This window comes from Pteropus medius, unplaced genomic scaffold, assembly GCF_902729225.1.
Source record: "Pteropus medius unplaced genomic scaffold, Ma_sr-lr_union100, whole genome shotgun sequence".
Lineage (NCBI taxonomy): Eukaryota > Metazoa > Chordata > Mammalia > Chiroptera > Pteropodidae > Pteropus > Pteropus medius.
In genome coordinates this window covers 22,623,193-22,649,686 of record NW_024344378.1, presented here as the reverse complement: position 1 = coordinate 22,649,686, position 26,494 = coordinate 22,623,193, and the positions used below count along the sequence as shown (strand labels likewise).

The 26,494-nt window shown below is 49.6% G+C and overlaps 2 protein-coding genes across 4 annotated transcripts in view; both read left to right on the top strand.

The window, feature by feature from the left end:
• The window catches only part of UBTD1 (ubiquitin domain containing 1), a 48,947-nt gene extending 32,781 nt beyond the window's left edge, over positions 1 to 16,166 (top strand). For both annotated transcript variants that reach the window (XM_039871616.1, XM_039871617.1), the window contains 2 exons: positions 13,490 to 13,717; positions 15,079 to 16,166. In XM_039871616.1, coding sequence (XP_039727550.1) covers positions 13,490 to 13,717; positions 15,079 to 15,464 — 614 coding nt within the window. In that variant the 3' untranslated portion in view covers positions 15,465 to 16,166. The remainder of the gene's footprint in view (positions 1 to 13,489; positions 13,718 to 15,078) is intronic.
• A 109-nt stretch (positions 16,167 to 16,275) lies between these two features.
• Positions 16,276 to 26,418, top strand: ANKRD2 (ankyrin repeat domain 2). 2 transcript variants are annotated; one of them, XM_039871613.1, is made up of 9 exons: positions 17,418 to 17,813; positions 20,899 to 21,000; positions 21,812 to 21,970; positions 22,059 to 22,166; positions 23,586 to 23,684; positions 24,053 to 24,151; positions 25,014 to 25,112; positions 25,218 to 25,316; positions 26,123 to 26,418. In XM_039871613.1, exons 1-9 carry the CDS (start codon positions 17,739 to 17,741, stop codon positions 26,270 to 26,272), a joined length of 990 nt encoding a protein of 329 aa, XP_039727547.1. In that variant the 5' UTR covers positions 17,418 to 17,738; the 3' UTR covers positions 26,273 to 26,418. The 2 variants fall into 2 exon arrangements, with proteins under 2 accessions (XP_039727548.1, XP_039727547.1); XM_039871614.1 differs by lacking the exon at positions 25,014 to 25,112 and having other exon boundaries at positions 16,276 to 17,813.
• The last annotated feature ends 76 nt before the right edge of the window (positions 26,419 to 26,494 follow it).

The window sequence follows — 26,494 nt, the reverse complement described above, 5'->3', positions numbered from 1 at the left end:
TCATCTGGGCCCTGCTCTGAGGAAGGGGGAGGGACATGGGATCACTGCAATCTGGATCCTGTTAGCCTCATGTAGAAGGGCGAGGAGGCCTTGGTTCTTTAAAAAAAAATTTAACTTTATATTTCACTGGAGCTTCAAATAACTTAGCTAGGCTATGCACAGAATAGGATTCAATAGTAAATGCTGTGGATGGAAATGAAATTAGACCAAAAGATTTGTCATTGAGTTGTCTTAGAAATGCTTCCTGAGCATCTGCTGGACTAGCTCTGGAGCACTTATAACCTACCAGGCACTCGACACTCAGGAGAGGTGGTAGCTTGGGATTTCAGAGCCAGCCTGCTACTTAGCCATGTGACAAGTCCCTTTGAATTAGGCAGTTTAATATATATGAGACTTAGAACAGTGTCTGGCATGTGATAAGAGCTTAGTAAATGTTATCCATGATTGTTAATGTCGTTGTTATTACCATAGCTCTCAGTGTAACCCTGTAAGGTAGTGACTGTTGTCCCCATTTTCCAGATGAGGAGACTGAGGTTCTCAGGGGTTAAATGATGTGCCCAAGTCATGCAGGTGGTGGAGCCAGGGTTCTGTCTCAGATCTGGAATCTGAGGCGCTTGGCAGCTCGACTGGACTGTTCATCTGGCTCTAGGCCAGGGGCTGGGCATTGGGATGCCAATGCTAATGAGACCAGGTGCTGCCTTGAGGAGCTTACAGCCTGGCGTGCAGGCCCACACATACACATGGGCATCAGTGAGTGAATTTCCAGAGGCACCACATGGGTTAGAGTCAAGTCAGGCTGGGTGCGAGGCAGGGCAGGACTGGCAGCAATGCCGTACTGCACACCGGGCTGGTCAGTAATGCTGTCAACTAAGCCTTCCCTCCTCAGCTGCAGGCAGAGCCGGTTCTGTGCCTGTCAGCTGTGTGGCACAAAACTGGGGGCAGACGGGTGTCACCTCCTCCTTTGCCCCCTCATTTGCAGTGTTTTTCTCACTGCCCTGGAGAGGTGGTGTGAAGGGCAGGAGCTGGGACAAGCACTGGGCTGGGTGTAAAAGGATCTGAAACCACTCATTGGATTCTCGCCACTGCCCCAGGGTCCCTGAACCTCAGTGTCCTTATCTGTAAAATGGGGGTAATGGTACTTGCCATACATGGTTGTTATAAAGATTAACTGAAATGACATATAAAAAAAACTTTTCATAATACTAATTCTAGGACTTGTACAACTAGTAATAATTGTTACCATTTTGAGCTCCTACTTTGTGCCTCACACAGTACTAGGTAATTATATACAGTAATATATCTTGTTTAATCCTCGCAATAGTCCTTCCAGATAGTATTACTGCTCCCATTTTACAGATGTGGAAACTGAGATAGAGAGGCTCAGCTACCTGGGGTCACACCTGTGAGGGGTGGAGTTGAATATCAGACCCAGATCCTGTCTGATTCCAAAGCTACCTCTCTGTGTCCAAACCTTTTGAGTTTTGTCCCCCTTCCAGCCCCACCCATCACTAGTAAGCTACCGGACCAGCCTCAGGAGGGTGTGGCTGTCAGGGGGCCAAGTTGAGTGAGGCACTCCTGCCAGGCCAGCCGGCTATGCCTGGCAGCTGGTGGGAGGCAAGGATGGAAGGATGGGCTTTACCTGCCCACGGGCCCCGGTTGTGGTGGGAGCAGCAGGCTTTCCTCCCTGCTAGTCTGGCAAGTAAGTTTTGTCAGCCTGTGAGTCACATAGCACTGATGAGTCAGATTTTTCCCCTCTTCTTGCCCAGAGCAGCTGGGGAGGGGGTAGGGAGGGGTTTCTTAGGAAATAGGACCTCCTTCGTTCTGCTCTCCCACTGTCCCCCTTGTCTTCAAGCTGAGCGTTTTCTATCCATAAGTCTGTAGCTCGGCCCTGGAGGAAGAGTCTTTTGTGTCCATAGAGAAGAGAGAGTAGAGATCAGACCTCAGGCTGAGTAGAGTTGGCAGGGGAACTTGCCGCCATGTTAGTAAGGAGAGTAAGGTTGCTGGTCCATTCTGCAGAGAAGAGTTTAGTCCTGTATCCTCTGGGTTTCCCCATGCACAGGGCCCCTTGAGCTATCTGCTTCTTGCCTTGTGACCAGCTTGGCTGAGAGCCTTGAAAGGACCGTCCAGATGGCCAGCCTCAGGCAGGCCTGGGGTTCTCCCTGAGCAACCCCTTCTAGGCCCTCTCAGAGGCCTAATGAAACATAGTCAAAGCAGCCAGCCAAGCTGGGCAGCCTAGTTCCAAATCAGTTCATCTCAGTCTTGGCCACATGTTAGAATTCTCTGGAGAGATTTCATACCCTTCTGATGCTCGGGCCCTACCCCTGAGCAATTATGTCAGACTCCCTGGGGTGAGCCCCAGGCAACAGTGTTTTTGATTTAGAGCACTGTGTCGCCTCTTGAGAGCCTGCCCTCCAGGAGTTGACAGTCAAGTTACAGGGACAGCGCACACGGGGTTGAGTTCCCTGCAGTGTGTGACTCAGGCTTGTGTGGGAAGCTCACACCCTGCAGGGTCAGGGCAGGGGAGAGAGGGGTGTGAGGGCCCCAGTGGGAAGAAGGCTGCATCCTGCATCCAGAGAGTTGGAGGTGGGGACCAAGCAATGCTTGGGAAGGAAACCAGAGAGGCTGCTGGCCTGACAGGGCTGTGATTCACGGGCTGTAAGGAGGAAGGGGAAGGAATGAGTCAGGCACAGCTGAATGCAAGACCAGAGCCTGGCTTTGGAGGAGAATGAACATGGTCAAATGAGGAGTTCTCTGTTGATCCACAAACCAAATGTTGTGGGTCCTGAGCTGTGCCACATAAAGAAATGGGCGAGCCTTAAAAAGATGGCGTTCCAGATCTCAGTGATGTCAGGCATCTGTGTGCACTTTGTACTCGACCAAGGCACTTCTCACAGAAACACCTGGAGCATTTCAGCGTCTCTGTAAAGTGCAAAAAAATGTGGCATTTACATTTGGCAGATGTGATTGGAGAGGTTAAGTGTCATGCCCTGGGTCACACAGCAAGAATCACAATGGAAATGGACTCAAATCTTCTGACTCCATCCCACTCAAGACACAGACTTGAAAGGCAAACAGTAACTGAGGGCCAGCTGCTGAGGTGTGGACTGTAAATGAACACCAGGACTGAGAGAATGTGGCACCACAACCAGCAGGGAAGGGTTGTGGGGTCTTTTCTAACTCCAGCCCCATCAGTTCTAGGTAAACTTGCTGCCATGTTAACTGTGGAGGCAGAGGGGTCTATGCTCAGATAGAGGAAGCAAGAGCCCGGTGGGGCTTCCTGCTGGGCAGACTTCACCTGGGCTGTTAGGTGAATTAGTTTAGTGGGGAGGAGGGTGAATTGGATGAGACAGAAGGAGGGAATAGGGATCTTCAGTCTGGAGCAGAAAACGACTATGTGAAAGAGGCTGTGGCTTGTTCGGTGTTATTCCAGAGAGAAGAGCCAGTGGATTCTAGGTCAGAATAATAATGTTAATAATAACAATGGCAAAAACAATTTTTTATGACAGTAATAAATGCCTACTCTGTAGCAAGTATGGTGCTGGGTGTGTGTGTGTGTGTGTGTGTGTGTGTCTCTCTCTCTCTCTCTCTCTCTCTCTCTCTCTCTCTCTCTCAGATCTCTCTCTCTTCAGATTGAGGCACCAAGAGCCAGGTGAAGCTTGGTGCTTGGGAGACTGCACCTGGGATGTTAGGTTAGTTGATTTATTATATATAATCTTCTTGATTCTGTTAGTTAATATATACGTATATACCATCAATCTTCCCAACCTCCCGAAGAAGTGGGCTGTGACTACTCCCTTCTTCCCAGAAGAGGAGACTAGAAAGCTTAAGGCATTTATCCAAGGTCACTGAGCTGATTTATGATGGAGCTGATGTTCAAACCGAGGTCTGTCTGCCTCCAAAATCTGTTTCTCTGTTCCACTGCCTGCCACATACTTAGTGCTCAGTGAAGGGAGACTATAAAACTATTAATTTTCTAACCATTTGATCCATCCAACAATGGAATGGGCCTTCTCATGGCCTAGAGAGTGCCTTATCCCCCAAAGTACCCACAGAGACTGAATTGCCCCCAGAAGGAGTGTCGTATGGGGTAAGAGGTTGGTCGCCGACACTGAGCCCCTAACCAGCCATGCGGAATTAGAGTACCCCATGTCTATGTTTCTGTCAGGCGCACAGAAGACCTGGGCACACAGCCAGGCCCAAGTGTCCTGGGAGGGCCCAGCTCTTAGGTTCTGTTCTTCCCCAGGGGAAACTAGAAGGCCAGGCAGACTCATAACTCCTCCATTCTTGCTCCTGATATGTGTGTTCTGTCTGCTGCTTTTCCCATTGGTGTATTTGTCATCTCTGTGTCAAACTCTTGACATTTTAATATTCTAGTTATAATTCAGCTTTCACTGGAAATAGAATGGTTTGGTAGAAAGAATTTACCTCTCACCCCCAACACACACACACACACACACACACACACACACACACACACACACACACAAGAGCTATGACGTTTGGGACAGGTCACATCTCAAAGCCTCAGTTTCCTCATCTGTAAAATGAAATGACTTTAATATCACTTTCTGCTTTAGGATTCTGCCATACTCAGGCACCTGCCCTGATGTGATGGCACATGTCTGAGTGAAGCAGTGTGGCAGTTGACATCCAGTAGGTCAGAGTCCTGGGTGTCAGAAGTCAGGTGGTGCCATTCCATCTCCAGGCACCTGGCTGCCAGGCAGGGGCCAGCCTGGATCTTTCCTGCAGGGAGCCTCCTTGACAGCAGGGCTGTGGAAAGCACAGTGGCAGCAGTGACCTGTCTCTCCTCCTTGGAGTCCTGAGGTAGCAAGGGGAGCTGGCCAGATATCGGAGACCTTTCTAGCAACCTCTGGGGAATTCCTGTTTTATTTATGAGCCGCCATCCTCCCTCTTCTGCCCCAGGAAAAGTGCTGACCCTGTGCTGTGCAGCCACACAGGGAAGCGGGCATCCATCCATCAAGCCCACTCTTTGTCCCTGTCAACCTTAACCTCATTTAACCCATGCATCGTCCTGCACTGTGAGGTAGAAACCATGAGTTGTCTACGGCAGGAGTATTCAAAGTTTCCAAAATCACAGCAACTCTATTGAAAAACGATAATCTTTAATTCTTTTAATTGCATAATGGTAAACATTATTGACTTGGCTCAATTACTAATTATAGTAGCTACTGTCTTTTAAGCACTGGGCAGAATGGTCTCTGTAATCCTTAAAGCAATCCATGATGTGGGCGTTACGTCCTCCTTACAGATGGGAACACTGAGGTTTAGAACAGTTAGGTTGTCCACTTATATCCACCCACACTCACACAGGTGGTAGGTAGCTGAAGCACCCTCACTGCCTCCCCATTCAGCCAGATTGGAGAAAGAGGCTACACTAACATGTCTCTTAACTCATAATGATCCGTGATCTGCGTTGCCAGAAACCACATGTAATTAAGCTTCTCTCTAGAGCTGGTAACACTGGAACTATTCACATTTAGGGAGGACTTTGTTGCACGTGGGAACAAACATCAGTACATGATGAAGATGGGAATATATTCATTACAAAGACGAAATGGGCTGTTTTTTTAAAAATTTATATGAACTTAAAACAAGGAGAAGTGCAGGAATTTCCCAAACACCTGATGTTTTAACTCTACCTGTGAAGTGCAGCATTCTCTCCCAGCCAGCCTCGGGAAGGAGCTGTTGGCTGTATGGCAGGTTAGCTCCCAGAGCAGCCCCTGAGGATGTGGGGGTTCTGTTTGTAGTAGAGATCAGACAGGCCAGTTTTCCAGCAGAAAATGGGATGGGGTGGCTGGGCAGTCAGCTTGGGTCAGGAGAAGAGTTTGTCAGTGCCCAGCTAGCATACCACCTTTCACCCTGCCTGCTGCACACAGCCTGGGCCCTGGGTGGGAGGCATAGAGCAAAGAGCAGATGAAGTCCCTGCTCCGCCTGAGCACCCCCCAGTAAATGTGTGTGTTGTGTGCAAGCGCAGTGAAAGCACACATTGTCTCCACAGTTATGTGTGCCCCCTTGTCCACACCTACAACCGCCCAAGCAGGGGGCCTCTGGGTAGGTTTATTTTTCTTGGCTGCACTTTCGTCTCTCCAGTCGCCACGAAGGTTCCAGGCCCTCACTGGGTGTGGTTCCTGACATCCAGCCCCTCATCCTCCGCAGGTTTCTTCACTGTACTCTTCAGGGACTGGTTTTGTCCCTCATGAACTCCCACCTCCACCTCCTCCTTTCTTCCTCCCTCTCTTCTTTACAGGAATTTCTTCCAAGCTGTTCAGTCTGGTCTCCCCCGACCTCTGATCTCTCCTCTCCCCTCTCCAGCTCTTCCCACTTTTCCTAAACTGCCTGCTCACTTTATTCACTCATTCTTTTGGGAAACAGTTCTTGAGTCCTGCTGCATGCCAGATTTTGTTCCCAGAATCCCAGAGATGCGTTGGGGTAGTCCCAGCCTCGGGGACAAACAAGATCATTGCACAGAACTGCAGTTGCCCTGGGCTGGGCGTCATCACAGAGCTGAGTAGGGGCTCCCACAGGAGCCTAGAGTCAGTCCTTCCACTTGCCAAGGACCACCTGGGATCCAGTGTTCCCCTCGTTCCCCTCAGGGGATGTAGTTTAGGAAGCCTGGCTTGTCACTTAGCAACTGGCTCCACCTCTTTCCCTCCCTGAACTCTGGAGCTGGGCTGGAGGGAATGAATGGGAAGAAGGGCCTACTGTACTATAAAGAGGCCGCCATGTGGGGAGGCCCCAGCTGAGCAGAGCTGGGCCAGCACTTTCCCTTCGAAGGTTACCCAGGCACTGAGGGTCATTCTGGGCTAAGTCTGACTATAAATACCACACTTCCTGAAGGGATTATTACCTGGGCTCCGCTTCCCCTGGCTGCACCCTCCCTAGCTGTGCTGATCCTCCTTCTGGGGCCTGCTGTTCTCCCTGACCTGTATCCCCTCTGCCAGGTGCCATCCTTCAGCCGCATCTCTCCAGCCCTCTGCGTCCCAGCCGGGACTACCAGGGTGGGAGGGGAAGAGGAATGATTCGAGTCTGCATCTTGGCCAAAGGGCGCATGCAGCCTAGGCTGTTGGGACAGGCAGACCCTTGTCCCTGCCTTCTCCTGCCTGGAACCTCATCTGTCACACCAGCCAGAGCAAGCCCAGACTTGTCACAAAACCAGTACTTCTGGGGAGGACACCGTTGGCCCCTTCCCTGGAGTAGGGGCCTGAGAATGGAGCTTGGTAACCAACTGTGGAAATAGACCTTGGGGATTGATGCAGGTATAAATAGGGCTGTCTCCTGGCTTGGGTGGACTGACTGTCCTGGGAAATCTCTGGTTCCCTTGGCTGGTCTCAGACTTGGTGTCACATCCCAGTGGGTCAATTGTGCCAGTCCCTGAAGCTACAGTAAGGATCTCTTGGGGTCTGAGATCAAAAAGAAAGGGACTGCCTGACTTCGCCCTCATGCAGACTTTTCCCCAGCTTCCCCCTGCCTGCCCACCTCTGCTCTCTGTTTTAATTCTTCCACCATGCTCCCCACCCCTTTCACGGAGTGTTTGTCAGTTCCATTTTCAACTCAGCAGAAAACCTGCACTGGGCCAGGCATCCTGTGAGGCCCTGGGATATTCAGAGAGAAGCAGCCAGGGCCTGTTTTCCTTCTGTGGGTTCTTGAGAATCCCTGCTTTCTGAATTAAGCCTGGTGAATCAGGTGTTGGGAGTGCATTTACACATACACACACACACGTACACACACATGCGCACACAGATGCACACCAGGTCTGGGCAAGTTGGAAAGGACCTTTAGCGTTCTCTCTCCCACTCTTCTTTTAGTGCCCTCCCTTGGGGATGTTACAGCCAGACACCATTCATTATCAAAACCAAACCACAGCGTCCACCGTCATTATCCTCCCCCGACCCAGACAGCGTGCCCTCTTGCTCTCTTCCCTCTTTGCTCTCCGAATCTGCCCTCAGCAGCAACTTTGGGGGTGATCTGTTGAACAAACTTACACTAGCGTATGGATGAGCCTGCCATTTCCACTTCTGTTTTACTGTGTTTACAAGGAGGCTTGTTCAGTCAGAATCACTGTATACCCCAGCCCAGCCCCTACAACTCCGAGGACGCTGGCAATCTGCCTTTTTAACCAGCACTCCAGGAGATCCCAGCTTTTGCCTCTGTACTCGGAAACATACATTCCCTGCTCAGTCACAACTGTAGTTGCTGTTCCCTGCCTGCCACAATCGCAGAAACCCACGACTTCCATGGGCATTTTATACCTCCCTGTGTAGGGGTGTACCTTGACCACAGAATGATCTTTCTTTATTTTTTAAAATGTCTCTTTTGTCAACTTCATTAAGGATAAAGACCATTTCTGTTACTCTGTCTTTGACCTGGAACTTTATCTAGGACAGGTGGAGACATAAGTAGAAGCCACTAGATGCTCCTGCTGCTGAAACCAGCAAAGCCTGACCTGGCCCTGGACAGAGTCACTCAGAGCTGCCAGCAACTGAAATCCTAGAGGCTGTGGACCTTGGGCTTTCCAGCTCATTGCCACCCTCACCCCTCCTCACTACCGCCCTCACCCCTCTTCACTCGGCTCCCCAAACTCTTCCTACTTTTCCATGGCTGCTCCCCGGCTCTTTGTGTACTTTTTTCCTTGTTAGCTACTTTCACCATATTATTTTCGTTACTTACGTAACAAATGCTTATTGTAGAAAACTTGGAAAATATAAACAAAAAAATTTGGTAGCTGCCAATCGGATATAACCAGTTAACATTTTGGTGTAAATCCAGTCTTTCCAATATATATGATTTTACATACCTTTTTAGAAACAAAAGCTGGAGCACCGAGCACTTGCCGTTCTGTAACCTTTTTTCACTGTATTCTGGACATTTCCCCGTGCTACTCAGCATCCTTCTGCTTCGTCTCAGAGCGGCTGCTGCGATGCACAAGTGTTATTGAACCTTCCTCTGAGGGGTGTGCAGTGCATTTGTTTCTAGCTTTCTCCTGTTTTAAACTATGCTGAGTCAAACAGCTTCATAGATAAGCCTTTGCCACACACTTGTGATTATTAGAAAACATTCTTAGAAACCAAAGAGCTGAGCCAAAGGGAGGTACATTTTTAAGTTTTTTGGTACCATACTAAATGCCCTGTGGAAAGTTTGTACCAATTTGTATGGCATATAAGAGTGTTCACACCCTTTCCACTGCCCAATAATTTATTGACTCAACCAACTGTGAAATATCATTTATTTTTAAAGTGAATGAAATTTAAAATATCAATTTGCTTTTATCTTTCTCTGTTTGTATCTGTGCCTAAGATTGTAAGCATCAGTGTATAGGAGTCCAGAACTTTTGGCATGTCTCTTGTACATGCTTGCCTTCGGCCTAGAGAACTCTGCTGGATGTTTTTATGCTGTATTTGACTCACTGATTGAGGGAGACAGCACCTGTCCCAGAGATGTTGCGGGTGCCCCCTGCTGGTTCCGAGGTGCGGTGCCGGCTGAGAAGGCATGGCTGGGATACTGCTGTCCTCTTAACATCAACCCTCCCCTTGCCCACCATCACCACCCCATTCTAATATTTTGTAGTAGTTTCAGTCCGAAAGGACCAGCGTGCAGCGTGAGGAATTTTTAAACCGTCGTATCCTGGGTGACTGCAATTGCTGAATTACTTGGAGAGGCTCACTCACATTGTGTCCACTGTGAGTGAGAAGTATGTCTATGTTAGGAAAGAGTGCCGCTGTCTGTGTGGAGGGGTGGGGACTCTGAAGGTCAGGTATTTGAGCAAAGCATCCCTGGGGTACCCATGGCCTCCTGAGGTGATGACTTTGAAAGGTGACACTGTGGAGCCATGTTTATTTTAAAGAGACAGCGGGATGCATGCACACGCTTCAAGTGTCCTGAGGTCATCAGTCCAGCATCCTCAGTTGTCAGGAACAGAATCGAAATGTGACCGTTAAAGGAGAGGGGATCTGAGTAGGAACAACAGATGTCTGGAAGCCTAGTCTTTCTCTTCTTTAGGAAGCCTCTTCCTTAGAACTGGATGTTCTTGACTTCAGCAGTGCTGACAAGCTTTCTAACCCTCAGCAGATTAGGAGCGCTGCATTAGCTGGACCTGACCTCTGCCCATGGCAGCAGCAGCTAGATGGAGATCAGTGAGGAGTGACCTCTGGCAAAGAGGAAGGAGACCGGAAAGCTATAGAAATCAGCTCAAGAAGTTTAAAAGTCGCCGAAGTGGGGTCATTGAGTGGAGGGGCAGAAGTTCCACACCCCAGAGGTCCCTGAGGATGTCACTGTACTAGGACTGTGTATCTTGCTGGATCAAAGCTCTTGTTAGGGAGTCATCAATATTAAAAGACCAAAGAGGAGGAATCAGAAATCATGAAGCAAGAGTTACTTCCTGGATCTAGGGAGAAAGGCCTCTGGGCCAAATTACCACAAAAAAATACATGGATGAAACTTATCTTCTGTGTCTCTAGTGCTTCCTTTCTGTCTTTCACACTCAAGCCTTTGATTGATCTGGTTTTGATTTCTGTAGCTGGCATGAGATAGGGGTCCTGTTTCATGTGTTCTCCTACGTGGAGAATCTAGTCCTAACGCCATTTATCAGTAGTCTATTGTAAAGAAAAACTTTCCGTGTTTGTCTACTACTCACACAGAACACTTTGATTCCAGTTGTTATGAGTGTTTTTTCCCACACCAAACAATTCTCCAATTCTCTGTGGACACCAACTGGTGTCCTACAGTTCTATTCAATTCTGACACTATCCGGAGTTCACATAGACCCAGCAAGTTAAGGGCCCAGTCCCACAAGACTACCCCCTGCTTCAGACACCAATCATAAGTAGTAGGTCCTCAGGTTTACTGTAATTTCTGTTCAGCTTGGCTACTAATTGGACATTCCCATGACCCCGTCCTTGGATTCGATTATCCACTAGAGCAGCTCACAGAAACCAGGAGAATAGTTTACTTCTTATTGCCGATTTATTACAAAAGATATTTTAAAGATCACAGATGAACAGTCAGATGAAGAGATACATAGGGCGAGGTCTGGAAGAGTCTCAAGCCCTTCTCTCCTGGCATGTAGATGTGTTCACCAACCTGGAAGCCCTGGGAATTTTTGTGGAGGCTTTGTCACACGGGCATGATCAATTATTGACTCAATTTACAGCTTCTCTCCCTTCTCCCCTCTCTAGAGAGTGGGGGGCAAGGCTGAAAGTTCCAAGCTTATCATGGCTTGGTCTTTCTGGTGTCCAGCCCTCATCCAGGATCCCACCAAGAGTCTCTCATTAGAACAAAAGATGCTTATGTCACCCAGGAAATTCCAAGGGATTTGAGAGCTCTGTACTAGACATTCCTATCACTCAGGAAACTACAAAGGTTTTAGGAGCTCTGTCTTAGGAATTGGGTCAAATACCAAGTATTAACAGGAACTGGGGGCAGAGACCAATATATATATTTCGTCTTACACACACAATTCTGCAGTGTTTCTTCTTACTTTAAGCACATTTCTATATATGCCTGGGTCTATTTCTGGGCTCCCTATTCCATTTCATTGGCCCATTTGTCCCTATTCCAATACTACATTCACTGTAGCTTTATAATTAGTGTCAGTAATTGTAGAGAAAGTTTTTCCCACCTTATTCTTACCATCCAAATTCCAATTAGTATATTTTTCATTTCTAGAACTCCCGTATGGTTCTTTTAATTTCTCCTTGGTCATTCTTTTTAATCTCTTTTTCCCTGTTCATGTTTTTAAGGCTTTCTTCTTTCTTAAATGCAATATTTAATAATCTGTGTCCGATGAATCCCATATCTGAAATCTTTGATTCTTCTGTTTGCTGTTTTTGCTGGCTTTGGCTCATATTGCCTTGTTTCTTTATATGTTGTGATTTTTCTTTTAAACTATGACCTCATTATTCATTTTCCTTTGAGGTTTATAGCAGGAATTCTTTGAGGCCTGGTTTGAAGTTGCTTTCCTACAAGGAAGATTTGCATTTCCTGCTATTTCTGGGAATGCTCTAAATTAAATGTCTGGCCTGAGAATTTTCTGCTTGCACGGGTATTGGCAAACCCACAGGAGGGCTGGTTGTGGTTCAGTCTGACCTGCGGTGGAACCCTCTGTCACTTACTGTGTGACCTTGGGCAAGTCATTTAATCTTTCTGCCTGTCCCATCATCTGTGAAATAGCAATAACAACACCTACCACCTAAGGCTATTGCAAGGGTGAAATGGGATAATGTGTATAACTAAAGTGCTTTCGGGGGTTCTTTTACACAGATGGCAGGCAGTGAGTGTCATCCTCTTCCCCTGAAAAACCCCCTCCTGCCCCAGCCAGTGGGGGTGGCCTAGTGGTGGTGGTCTCCAGCTTTAGTTCAGTCTCTTGCCTATAGGATCTGAGTTAGGGTGGGAGTCAAGTGCTTTAGACCTCACTCCTGTGGCTCATTTGCCTTCAACTGAAGTTCCTAAATTCTTTGAGAGATGCTCTTGCCTCAGCCTTGACCGGGGTCTGAAGTTGTCTTGGAGGCCACTTGGGGCTAACTAACAAGAAAAATGACATTTAACAGGATTGCTTTCTTCTTCAGGTGCTGTGAGATTTTTTTGGTTCATTGGTTATGTTGTTTTTTTTTTTTTTTAATCTGTGTAACTATATGGTGGGACATTAATAACAAGACATTCTAACTGTTTATAATTTTAATCGTGGAAATATACATTGACAGTAATGTAAGTGTGAAATAAAAAGAAAGTTGTTTGAATATTGGCATGAAAACATTTTAAATTCTTCATATAATGAGGAATATAAAAATTTAATAGTATAAACTCAATTATTTTGAGAAAAATGGGGGAAAGGAAACTGGATGGAAATATGTCTAGGTGTCAACAGTGGTTACTTTTGAATGGTGGAATCCTTGAGTGATTGTTTTCCACAGTGGCAGCACGGTATAGACAGCGGTCAGAGGGTAGCCTTTGGAGTCAGAAAGTCTTGTGTTAAATTGGTACCCATGTGGCCTTGGACAAACAACAGACTCTTTGGTCTTTGCTTCCCCATTGTTGGGTTGTTTGGGGGATCAAATGAAATAGCCTGCAATCTGGCACAAGCTGGTTCTGTAAATGGTGGCAGTTATTATTTTTACACATCTACATTCTTTCCAGATTTTAAAAATACTGAACACTACTTTATAATCAAAGAAAGAATGCTGTTAAAACTTAAACAACAGCAGCAACAAAAAAGACAGTATATGCTTCGCTGACAAAAGTATTTTATGTTCCCAGGTTGGGTGTGTGCAGTTTCCAGACTCTTCCCTGACTCCAAAGACAGGCCCAGAGACTCAAATACTTAGGAGCCACCATTGTGTGTGTTGGGGAAGGCGGTGGAGGGGGGGCGGGTAGAGGAGGCGTGCCAGGCACTAGGTCCTGGCCTGGAGGCTGGGGAGAAGGTGAACTGCAGCCCTGGCTTCAGAGATGCTGAGTCTCTACCTTCTGTCCTGCCTAGGACGCAATGAGCCCCTGAAGAAGGAGAGGCTGAAGTGGAAGAGCGACTACCCCATGACCGACGGGCAATTGCGGAGCAAACGAGATGAGTTCTGGGACACAGCACCTGCGTTTGAGGGCCGCAAAGAGATCTGGGACGCCCTCAAGGCCGCTGCCTACGCAGCTGAGGCCAATGACCATGAGCTGGCTCAGGCCATCCTGGACGGAGCCAGCATCACCCTGCCTCATGGTGAGTGGGCAGGGTTGGGGGCTTGAATCCCACTGGGCCGAGTGGGCCATCAGCTCCATTTAGAGTGGAGGAGAGCTGGTGGTCAGCCACATGTCAGGAGTTGCTATCCAAAACTGATGGGTGGTAGGTGTAGCTATTTGCTTGTTTATTCAAGCAGCCCTTATGAGCATGGACTAGGAGTGAGGACACAAAGAAAAATGAGACACAGTCCCCGTTTGCCCAATGGAAGAGTGGAAAGGCACCAGCAAACTTCAAAGCAGTGTGGTGAGAGCAGGCTAAGGATTACTCAGGGAGCTTTGGGACCCCAGAACATCTGAGGTACTGACTTTTGTTGGGTACTTATTATATGCTGGGCACTGACCTAGAAGCTTCTACTTTGTTGTTTCATTTATGTTCGTAACAGCCTGTGGGGCTATATAAAGTAGAGGTTAACAGTGGAACTCTACAGTCATAGACCTAACTAAGTTTAACACAAGTGTCTCTGTTTCTTGCTGTGTGACCTTGAGTAAGGAGCTTCTCGAATTTAAAGCTTCAGTGACTTACAACTGCAAAATGGGCATACCACCTCATAAGATGTTGTTAGGATTCAACAAAGTACCGTATATCATTTAGTCCAGTGCTAGCACTTAGGTGCTCAAGGCACAGTAAATATATTTCTACATGCAATACATTATGTAAGTAAATTGTGGCCCACTAGGGTATAAGCCATGAAGGGCAAGGCCTGTGCTATTTCATTTATCCTTGTAACCCCAGCACCCAGCACATGTGCTCAAGAAAGAATTATTGAATGAACAAATGGAAAGTTAAGTGATATGCCGGGGTGGAATGAACCAGTACCCCGTGAGGCCAGAATGGCAGCCCAGGTTTTCCTGACTCTATGTTGAGCTCCTCCCAGCTCTCCCAGAGACATCTGACTATAGAGACACCTGACCGTAGGGTGCGTTTGGGACTGTGGGGTGGCCATGACAGGTGTATTAGTCTGCTTGGGCTGCTATAACAAAACACTACAGACTGGGTGGTTTATTAAACAACAAAAATTCATTTCTTACAGTTCTGGAGGCCGGAGAGCCCAATATCAAGGTGCCAGTTGAATCCGTTTTTGGTGAGAGCTCTCTTCCTGGCTTGTAGATGGCTGCCTGCTCACTGTGTCCTCACATGGTAGAGAGAAAGAGAGCGAGCACGCTGGTGTCTTCTTATAAGGACACTAATTTTGTAAGGTCAGGGCCCCACCGATATGGCCTCATTTAACCTTAATTACTCCTACACAGGCTCCTGTCTTGAAATACAGTGACAGTGGGAGTTAGGGTTTCAACATTTGAATTCAGTTCCCAAGCAGAATCTGACAGCCCTGTCTTCCACAGGCACCCTGTGTGAATGCTACGATGAACTGGGTAATCGCTACCAGCTGCCCATCTACTGCCTGTCGCCACCCGTGAACCTGCTGCTGGAGCACACTGAGGAGGAGAGCCTGGAGCCTCCTGAGCCCACACCCAGTGTGCGTCGAGAGTTCCCGCTAAAGGTGCGCCTCTCCACGGGCAAGGACGTGAGGCTCAGCGCCAGCCTGCCCGACACAGTAGGGCAGCTCAAGAGGCAGCTGCACACCCAGGAAGGCATTGAGCCGTCCTGGCAGCGATGGTTCTTCTCTGGGAAGCTGCTCACAGACCGTACGCGGCTCCAGGAAACCAAGATCCAGAAAGATTTTGTCATCCAGGTCATCATCAACCAGCCCCCGCCACCCCAGGACTGATGAGTGCACAAACCCCTGGAAAGCGGGGCTGGGCAGGGCCTCTGTGGAGCTGAGAGACCTCCGGGCTGGAGTGCCAGGCCCCCCCCACCTGCTGCTGCCTTCCAGTGCTGTTATTTTCTTCAGGGCCGCCTCCCGCTGTATGGCTGCTGGATGCGCTGTGAAGGGACCCTGCCTCCCAGGAACACCATGGGCCACCAGTGTCTGGCACCCAGGAAGCAGTGCTGCCACACAGGCCTTGCCAACCTTGTTAGAGGAAAGGCAAAAGGGCCCTCCACCCTGCCTCTCTCCCTCGGCAGGTTCGAGCCACGAGGGCTAGCCCGGAGGCCCCTGGAGCCCAGACTCGTCATCTGGTGCTTCCAGGCGTGCTCGCTCCGGTTTTCTGCTCAGGGTCTGAAGCAGCTGCTGTCTCCCTCCCCTGCCCCCACCCCCTGACTCTGCCCTGGGCACATTGCCAGTCTCCTGGAGGGGAGGGGACCGCTCATGAGCCCTAGGGGCAGGGAGCCTGAGGCCGGCCTCTGCCTCTCCCTGCCCCCAGCACAATTGGCAGAGATGAGGTGGTGGCTGCTGTGGCAGGGGTCTGCACAGGGCCATTTCTTGGCTGTAACCCAAGCGGTGGGGAATCTGCAGCCAGTCATGGCCCCACAGCAGGTCCCTGTGTACAGTCATATCTGCATATTTATCAATAAAGCCTTTTGCTCCTTCCTTCTGTCTTGTCGGGCTTTGACTTTGGGCTCCCTTGCAGATTCGCGTGTGGGAGCATGTGGCATATGGCCTCCCCAGCTTCTCTGAGTGCAGAAGAGTACAGTGGAGCAAGCCTTGAACTGCTAGTATTTGGGCTCTGTGTTCTCATGGGTCCTCAGGAAAAACCACTTCACCTCTGAATTCACTTTGCTTATCTTTAAAGTAGATGTGATGCTACCTGCCCTGCCTCTTCCCTCAGTTGCTGGGAGGATTAATTGGGATAACAGATGTGAAGAAAGCAGCATCTCAGGAAGGTGGCATTGGTTACCTACTGATCTTCTACTATAGGAAAAGTGGGTGGGCAGCACCTGGAGGATGCTGGCTTCTGGCTCCAGCCTCTGAGCCAGGCCCTGGAGACACTCACCTGTGCTGATGTTAAAGCAAAATCTTTGACAAATTTAGATTATGAGCACATATTATCTTGCCAGCAAGGGAACCAGAGAGAAAAATGAGGTGTTCTTGTGCTTCCTTAGGGAAAGTATACATAAAAGCAGAGGGAAATCTTAGAAGGTTGCATAGGTAAAGGCAGGCCAGGCGAGTGTTACGGAACCACAGAGCTCTTTTGGTCACTGGCAGTTAAACCTAGGTCATGGTGACTCAGGGCTGGCTTCCACAGTTCCTGGTGTGAGACTAAGCAGGTTCAGGTCTGTTTTTTCTCCGGTTGGGAGTATTTTTCTTCTTCAGCACGGCTGGCCCCTGGTCAGGGTGGCCTGACAGAGGAACAAGAGGAAAGGATGACTTCTTGGAGCTGGTGTCCTGGTCAGCTGGGCTTGGCACTGCACTCTGGCCCTTCCCCCGGCTTCCTGAGACCCCTCTTGAAGCAAGACCCTATTAGTCCCACAGAGGCCCCCTCTACAACTGACGGATGGCTGAGGTTTGTCAAGGACTAATGGACATGCAGCCAAATGCAGGAATGCTTTGCTAGGGGGCACTGTGGGACACCGGAGAAGCAAAGGCCTGCCTGAGTTGCGGGCAAAGGAGGCAGATTCCCTTACCCCCGCCTGCCACCCTGGCACTCCAGCCCAGGTGAGGCAGTCTGGCCCTCCCTAGAGCCAAAAAGTCCTGGGACTTCACAGGACAGCCTGGGGGCACATCCCTGTCTTGGGTCCCCATATTTGGCTTTCAGGCTCCCTTGATAGCACTGGCTGGGCATGGTTTCCAGGCATCCAGCAGGTGGCACTGCCATCAGGACTAGGGGCAGCCAATTGGTGCTTCTGCAGCCCAGCTGCCCTGGCTAAGGACCAGCTGGGCCCAGGCACTTAGGACAGAGGCCGGACAGGCTCTTTCCTGGAGCCCCTGCTTTTGGGGTGCTGTGCCCTCCAGCTCTAATAGGCCAGGGGTTGGGGGGCAACTGTCTCTGCCTCCCCCTTCTCCCTAGGGCTGCCTGGGGTGAAGGTGACAGGTGGGGGAGGCAGGTGGAGAATTGGGCCGGTGAGCTCATGGCAAAGGCGCCCAGCAGGGCGGGGGTGGGTGCCCTGGTCTATAAAGCCCCCATGGCCCCGTGGCCTGCAGAGGCGGGTTACAGACGGCACCATGGCGGGCACCGAGGCAGTGCAGAGGGCCACAGAACTTATCGAGCAGCGGCTGGCGCAGGAGGAGGAGAATGAGGTACGGGCAGGGGTGCGGGGGCCCCAGGGTGTTCTGAGGAGAACCAGCTCTGCTGTCAAGGGAAAGAAGAGCTCGGATGCCACACCTGCGGTAGGAAAGAGGACAGGTGTCCCAAGGGGCCCAACTGGCTCCATTGCCGCCACAGGGTACTCCTGGGGTATGGGGTTGCTGACAATGGGAGACTGAGGCTTCAGCCCCAAGAACGGAGGGACACTGAGGTAGGCAAGCCAAGGTGGACTCCCTGAGACCCTGCCCACCCACCTAGGCCTTGAGGAGACAGGCTGGGCTGCACACAGTGAGACAGCTAGGGCCCTGCCTGGGAATGAAGGAATGTGGGGCCCCAAGATCCCCCAGCTGCCGGATGGGAGGCTGGGACAGGAGAATCTCCAGTGTTTGGTCACTGAAGAGGAATAAAGACTGGGAGCGGAACGAGGAAGGGCTGCTGGGAAAGGAAGCATGGATTTTCCCAGGACTGCCAGCCACACTTGTGGAGGCCTTTGAAGCTTGGGGCTCTGGGCAGTTGCATTTTCTCTGGAATAAAGAAGTGTGGGGAGGAGTTTGCCAGCTTGTCCTATGCTTCATTTTATTTAAACTAATACTTGACCCAGAGTCTGCTCTGCCAAGTGCCCTGTGCTGTGAAAAATGAGAGGTCCAGTAGTAAGGCCAGTCCCTGACTCCTTTTAACGAACCCCGCATTCATTTTAGCCAGCAGCTGTCAGGTGCACAGTCGACTAAGAAACAAGGCAGAGTGAGGAAATGGTGAAATAGAGATGTTAAATCAGAAGTGAAGGAGCAGAAAGGGTGCTCCCATTTCCACTGTGGGCCCCCAAACTTCTCTGGACGGGATGGCATTTGAGCCAGGCCTTCAAGGAAGGTGGGTGGAGATGAGGAATGGGGAGAGTATTTCAGGCTGAGGAAATAACAGGCGCTAATGTTTGGGTGAGTGAAAGCGTGACTGTTATGAGAAAGTCTGACAGCAGAGGCTAAGGCTGGGAAGGGAGGCAGGACAAAAACCAGGGAGGGCAATGGGGAGCCACTAAATGTTGTTGTGGTGCCATCAGACATATTTTAGGAAGGCAGCTCCGATAGCCTTGAGAAGGACTTTTTGGGGCTGGGGTTGGGAAAGACTGGCCCTAACAGGAATGGGAGGGAGGAGATAAATCAGCTTAGAGGTAGACTCCATTCAGAAAAGGAAGAGTGACTGGATGGGGAGAGGAAGAGGGACAGATCAGGACTCCAGCGGAAGAAGAGACGAGGACTAGGGAAGGGAGGGCAGGCTTGTCAGGGAAGAGCTGGGACTGAGCCTGCTGAGTCTTTCCCAGGGCATCCCTGGGCCTCCAGGAATGCCACTTCTCACTCTCCCAAGGGCATGTGCACCAGTGTCGGGCAGGTGAGTCATGCCACTGTGCCATTTTTGGAGTGCTGAACACAGAGACCTTTAGCAAGAGGACATGGAGCAGTCCTCATCCATTCATTCATCCAACAAATATAGCAGCAGGGCTCACAGGACACCAGGTCTCCACAGAGCCGGCCTTCCCATCCAGTACCTCCAAGTGCCAGGCACTATGCTAAGCACTGTGCGGGCATTCACCCATTCAATATATACAACTATTTATGAAGTAAAGTGCAAGTTTTGTTGTGTTTCACCAACTAGCATCTAATTCAGTAAGCATTTATTGAGTACCTGCTGTATGCCAACCCACAAAGACAAACCTGAAGCCAGGGGCCACAGAGTCTGGGTAAGATGTGGATAGGCATTAGAATCCCCAGTTGTTACCATCAGCACCCAGACCAGCTGGGTCCTGAGAGGGGAGCCTCTGTCCAGCCTGCACCCGCTTCTTGGGGGAGGAGAAAGAAGAGGGTCCTGGAGACCAGCCCAGGGGATGGAGCTCTGTTGTGGAGAGATTACTAGATTAGGTCATCACTTAGGATTTAGGGATGGGCAGAGATGCTGAGCCCACCTGCCATCACTCATTTATTCTCAAAACATTCACTGAGTACCTACTATATGTTAGACCCTGTTATAGATGCTGGAGATACAAAGATGATTAAGACACAAGCCCACCCTCTGGCTACTCAATGGGGAGCCCTGCCAGAGTCCCCACATGCAGTAGTAGCTGCAATCCTAGGTCATCCCTTGTCCCTGGGAGAAGATTCTGTGTTTCAGGCAAGGCCAACACTGGGGAGACCCCAAACCATGTAAGCCCAACACAGAAGAGAGAAGCCAGTGGACAACAGACCCGCCATAATAAAGACCTAGGAAATCAGCCTTCAAAATGGCCCTTGAAGAATATAACACAGGAGCTCAATGGGAAATGCAAAAAACAGCTGTGAGCTCTGTAAGGGTGGCCATTCCTCCCCAGTTGCCATCTTGATCAGCACCCTCCAACCTGGGCAAATGCTCCTGGTGCACTGGGGCTTCAGAGATAGGGCTCTTCACCAAGAGTGGTTGCCTTTAGAAGAGAAGGAGACCATGAGGGAGTAGTAGTCCAGGCAAGTTAGACCTACAAGTGTAGAGGAGACTTGAAAGGACTTTCATCCATATGTTCACAATGAGAATAAGGTTTATAGGAGTCCCTTCAGCTGAAAGCTGGGGACCTGTGGCTCCCATCCCTTAGGTTCTGAGAGCAACAGCTTCCACACTCCAGGATTTCATAGATCAGTAAAATCTGAGGGGGGAAAAAAGTTGGTATCTGACATAGAGTTGCCAAATTTTGTATTTGCCAAGTAAGCCATTTAAAATTAACTGTCATCTCTTATTTTTATCAAAGTAAATTTTTAATGCCAAAATATTCGAAAAAATAATCTCGGTGCTTGAAAAAATGAAATATATTTAATTTCATGAAAACTCATTCCAGTAGCTTTTAATTTTGTTTTGCTGGGGATCCAGGGCTGTGATGGGCAGGTGTATTGAGCTGGGGTTGGGGTTGGGATTGAGATGGAGAACTGGAACTTGCCCCCTTTTTGGGGGTGTCTCCAGGAGTCCTGCTCTGGCCAGGGGTCCTTCAGGACCAGTCAGGAGTGGGGTAGAGGAAAGGCTCTAAGGATATCCTCCCCAGAGCATGTCCTCTCCTTGGCTCACCAGAAACTCCGAGGAACCACCCACCAGAAGCTGCCCATGGATCTGCTGGTGTTGGAGGATGAGAAGCACCATGGGGCTTCGAGTCTGGCTGTACAAAAGGTTAAGGTAAGTGTGAGGAGAATCCAATGTCCTCACTCAGGGGACAGGACAGGCAGTTATGGCCTTGCTCCTCATAGTATGGTTCTCGAACCAGCAGCTCAGCACCCCCTGGGAGCATATTAACAATGCAGCATCTCCATACCACCCCAGACTTGCTGAGTCAGAGTCTGCACACGTGCAGATCCCAGGGGGAAGCCCCAGTGATGGGACAGCCATACGACGAGGCACCATACAGGTGTTAAGGGGCTGAGGGAGGCTATATATGCTGACTGAGAGAACTCCATGTTGGTAAGAGAAAATCAGTTTCCATTTCACTATGTGGAAGATGATCCCACAGGAAGTGTGTCTTAAAGGGCTTCAACGAAGCCATTGTATAAATTGCCTCTGGGAGAGAAGGGCTTTCTCTTCAAAACTTTTATGCTTCTGTATTATTTTTAGTATTAATCCTGTATTACTTTTGTGATCACATACACAAATGGAATTGCATGGAGAGCTGAAGGTTCAGACCCTGTTCTGAAAGTCTGGGCTAAGAATTGCCTCTGAGATAACCCTCTTCAACCCCGCCCCCCCCGCCCTACCACCTCCCCCCGCACCTCCCCCCCCCCATGAGGCTTCACAGCAGCCTCCTCAAAGCCTCCCTTGCTCCTGATTTGAGCCATCTGTGCCTGGGTCTCATCTGCTTCTCCTAGTCTTGGGAAGGACGGCTAGACTTAGATTCTTTCCCTCTTGAGAAGCTCCCCCATCCTCCCTCTCCAGCTTAGCTCAGGAGTCCCCAAGCCCCCCCGGGGGTGGGGCTTAACCCGCCATCCATGCGCAGGGCCAAGAGCGTGTGCGCAAGACATCCCTAGACCTGCGGAGGGAAATCATCGATGTGGGTGGGATCCAGAACCTGATCGAGCTTCGGAAAAAACGAAAGCAGAAGAAGCGAGAAGCCGCGGCCGCCCAGCAGGAGCCGCCTGCAGAACCCGAGGAGATTGTAAGCTCCTGGGGAGGACACCTGTGTGGGCAGGGGGAGCTGGACATGGCCTGGATCACTGCGGAGTGACGGCATTCACACCCTACAGACTGGTGCTGTGAGCGAGGAGACATTCCTGAAAGCCGCGGTAGAAGGAAAAATGAAGGTCATTGAGAAGTTCCTGGCCGACGGGGGTTCCCCAGATACCTGCGATCAGGTGATGATCCCACCAGCACCTGCGCTTGCTTCCCTTTCAGAGTTGTCACCCCCACCCCACCCATTTGTGAGTCTGTTTGAGAACAAGCATTGGGTGTCCTAAGGGAGGGGGGCCCTCAGAAGATTTGGGATGCCCCTTTCCAACATAGGAATTTATCTAAATCCTTAGACACTTTTTAACTTGAACCCCCTCCAGAATAATAATTGTCATATGTTTTTTCAGGTAAGAAAGAGAAAAAGAATCATAAAACGAGTCCAAGACCAAGAGTTTGGGGCTTGAATCCCATCTCTACCACTCCTTAGCTATGTGACCTGTGGCTGGGTGCAGTCACCTCTCCATGCCTCAGTTTATTCCTCTGTAAAACAGCCTGCTTCCATCAGAGCATGTTATGCAGATCAAGTGGCATATTAGTGCCTCTATAAGTATTTATTGAATGAATGAGAAAACTATAAAGCACATGCCAGGATATGATATTTTTGTGTCTTCTTGTATGACATACTTCCTTTTAAAATTATTTTTATTCTATACCTCACTATTTTAGCCATTTTAACTGTGCAGTTCAGTGGCTTTGCTTACACGTCTACTGTTGTGAAAACATCACCACTATTTTCAAAATATTTCCATCACTCATCATACTTTTTTTTGGTTTCCTTGAAACAGCCTTTCTCACTTTGTAGGGTGCTCCCATATCCTAAGATAAAGCAAATAAATGGTCATCCCCTTCAAGCCTGCATTATTGTAGGCTTAGACTACAGTCCTTTCTATTCTCTAGACTCCAGAGTTTTAATCTTGTTCTAAGCACCTCCTACCTCTGAGCACTTTGCTAGGTACTGGGAGTACAAAAAAGAAAAAGACAAAGGTTAAAAGTAGCTGGGAGACTGATGATTCAAGAGACTGAAGCAGACAACTGCATTAGGAAGGGAAGAAAGTTCATTCCTTCCTTGAATCAGAAATCAGGGTGTACCTGCCCTGGGCTAGGCACTCAGAGGAAAGAGAGGCAAGTAAGACTCAGCCTGCCCTCAAACATTCTCTCATGGTGGAGGGTGTCTGGGTCTCCAGGACACCTCTGGCCTAGAGGTTTCAAGAAGATGACGGCACTTGGGCTGCATCTTGAAGGAATAGCAAGAATTCATCAAGCACTCACAGGAAGTGAGGGCGCAATGGGTATTCTGGCACAGGGAACAGCCTGTGCAAAGGCCTTGCTTGAGGTGCTTGGGAGTAGTGAGAAGGTTGGGGTCTCTAGGTCATAGGAGGGCTCCAAGGCTGGTCTGGATAGAGCATGAGGAGCTGGCACAATATGGAAGATGTGGGGACCTAGCACAGGGGGCGGAATCAAGCTGGGATAAGGCCTGGTCTCGGCTTGGGTAGGAAATGGGTTTGGGTCCAGAGGTCAGGCCCTAACAATCTCTCTGGGGACAGTTCCGCCGGACAGCACTGCACCGAGCTTCCCTGGAGGGCCACATGGAGATCCTGGAGAAGCTTCTGGAGAGTGGGGCCACTGTGGACTTTCAGGATCGGGTGAGCACAAGGGCAGGTATGGGATGGGAGAGGTGAGTCCAGCACCAATAACTCCTCTCTCTGCCAACCTGGAACACAGATATGCTGCCTCAGGGGCCAGGCCCTCCCCCCTGCTCCCACCTCTAGTGGGATGTATGAGCTTGGGCAGGCCCCATCTCCTCCCAGAGCCTCCTCTAAATCTGACTTGAACTAGATGGACCGCAAGGGTTCTTATGCTCTATTTGATCCATTGCCCAGGCACTGGAGTGCCCTGTCCCTTCCTTGTACCCTTCCCCTGGATAGCTCCCTGCCCTCTTGGCTGGGGTCCTTTCCTCCAGGGCATTTTTCTCCCTGAAGCTCTGTAGTTAGGCCTCATCCTTCCCTTCCAGCTGGACTGCACAGCCATGCACTGGGCCTGCCGCGGGGGCCACTTGGAGGTGGTAAAACTCCTGCAAAGCCGAGGAGCAGACACCAATATGAGAGACAAGGTGAGGCAATAATGCTCACAGATGTTGGGGTGGCTGCGGATAGTGAGTGGGAGGCAGAGGGCAGAAAATTTCGGGAAGATAGAAAGGTAGTGAGCTAGTCTGGTTTCTGGAGTGGCTGCAGAGCCCAGGGATGTGTCCCTTCCACCAACTACAGACCCTTGCAGACCACCATTTTGGGGATAGGAGCAGGAAGAGCAGGGGAGAGGGGAGGACAAGAGATCCACTATCTTGGGGGTTTTGGGACCACCCAAAAGATGCAGGATTTGTTCATCCATGCAATCATTCCTCATCCTTCATCTATCTGTCTATCCAGCCATCCATCTATCCATTCATCCATCCATTCATTTATTTATCTGTTCATTTATTGATTCATCTACCATTTTTTATTTATTCATTCATGTGACCTTGAGCAAGTGATGGACTCTGAGCCTCTGTTGTTCATCTGTAAAATGTCTTGCAGAGTTCTTATATAGATTAGGTGGGAAAATGTATATAAATTATTTATTCAACATAAGGCTAATAATGTTTTATAAGCTTTTTGCCATGCCCATTACATAGTTATCTCTCAATAAATGACATCTATTATAATTATTAAAAGAAGGGCAGAGGAGTGAGCAGTTGCCCACAGCTAGGTGAGAAAGGAATCATAGAAGGCTTCCCAGAGGAGGCGGCATGTAATGATTCAGAGTTAGACCATTGAATGAGATGGTGGGACATTGTAGCATTCCCTGTCCCTCCAGGGCTCAGGCCATAGCACTAGGAATTAGGGAAGGGATAAGGTTGTAGTTAAGACAGCCCCACTCCCAGAGGCACCACAGTCCAGGCCCCTTCAGCCAGCAGTTCCTGCTTCCTCTCCACCCAGCTGCTGAGTACTCCCCTGCATGTGGCGGTCCGAACAGGACGCGTGGAGATTGTGGAGCACTTTCTATCCCTGGGTTTGGACATCAATGCCAAAGACAGAGTGAGTGTTGGGTTCCCTCCTGTCCAGCCCCACCATAGGAATGCAAGGATCCTGAGGGCTCCCACATATCTACATGGGTCATGCTGAGTGTCACACTGGCTCTAGGAAGGGGACAGTGCCCTGCATGACGCCGTGAGGCTCAACCGCTACAAAATCATCAAAATGCTACTCTTACACGGGGCTGACATGATGACCAAGAACCTGGTAAGTTCATTCTTTCCCTGGTTCAGTAATCAGTGTGCACTGTTCAACCTGGCCCTGTGCCGGGCAGTTAGAAGAAATATAGAATTGAACAAAACTTAGCCTGCCTGCCCTTGGAGCACTTTCACAGTGGAGGGTCTCTCTGGGACCTTGGGGATTTGGGGTCCACTCACATTCCCAACTCTCTCTATACTTGTCCAGAGTACAAGTACAGAGAAAAAGCTTGGAGGGATGGTTGGGGGACTTACCAAAGGCCCCGAAATAGACCAAAAGGCATCCTAATATCCAGGCCCAGGGAGGCCTGGATCATGGAGGGACAGAGCTGGAAAGAACCTGAGCACTTGGTTATCATGACCTTTCCTAGCATACCGTGTTGGTTCCTGGTGCTCCTTGAGTTCTCTTAGGATCCCATGTCTCCAGTCCAAGATCTTCTTTGAGCCCAGAGGAATCACAAAAGGGAGGAAAGGAGAAGGACAGGGAGTCTCCCTGACTCAAGAAAGATTAAGAGGATATAGGAAAGTGAGGGTGATATGGGGAGGGTGTAGATGAAGGCTTCTCAACCTCGACATTACTGACATTTTGGGCTGGATAATTCTTTGTTGTGGGGGCTGTCTGTGCATCATAGGATGTTTAAGCAGCATACCTGGTCTCTACTCGAGATGTCAGTACTACCCACCTCTACTCCTACCCACTGTGTGATAACCAGAATGTCTCCAGATATTGCCAATTGCTCCCTGTTGGGTATAGATGAGGGCACCTGCTGGTACAGACTTCTGAACAGTGACTGGACCTCCTCTTGGTTCCCCCAGGCAGGAAAGACCCCCACGGACCTGGTGCAGCTGTGGCAAGCTGACACCCGGAGTGCTCTGGAGCACCCCGAGCCAGGGTCAGAGCAGAACGGGCTGGAGGGGGCTGGTGAGAGTGGGCTGGAGACTCCCCCACCTGTGCCAGCCCAGTAAACTTCTGCCCCAGCCCAGCTCTGCACCTGGCCTGTCCCTTGCTTATAGCTGGAAGGTCATAAAAATGACCCCCAGACCTGAGCTATTCCTCTGTAAAAGACCCAGTAGCCCCCCACAAGCTACCACAATAAAAAAAGTAATTTTGCTATGTGTCTTTGTTTCTATTTGTGTCTGAAATATTTAGGAATGAAAAAATGAGCTCAGGGAAGAGGGAGACTTAGA

What these genes read in the sequence shown, in the direction of transcription:
- ANKRD2 (XM_039871613.1), top strand. Translation starts at nt 17,739, where the DNA reads ATGGCGGGCACCGAGGCAGTGCAGAGGGCCACAGAACTTATCGAGCAG. An exon ending in CTGCAGAACCCGAGGAGATT is followed by an intron (nt 21,971 to 22,058) that starts GTAAGCTCCTGG and finishes CACACCCTACAG; the next exon opens with ACTGGTGCTGTGAGCGAGGA. An exon ending in CCCCAGATACCTGCGATCAG is followed by an intron (nt 22,167 to 23,585) that starts GTGATGATCCCA and finishes CTCTGGGGACAG; the next exon opens with TTCCGCCGGACAGCACTGCA.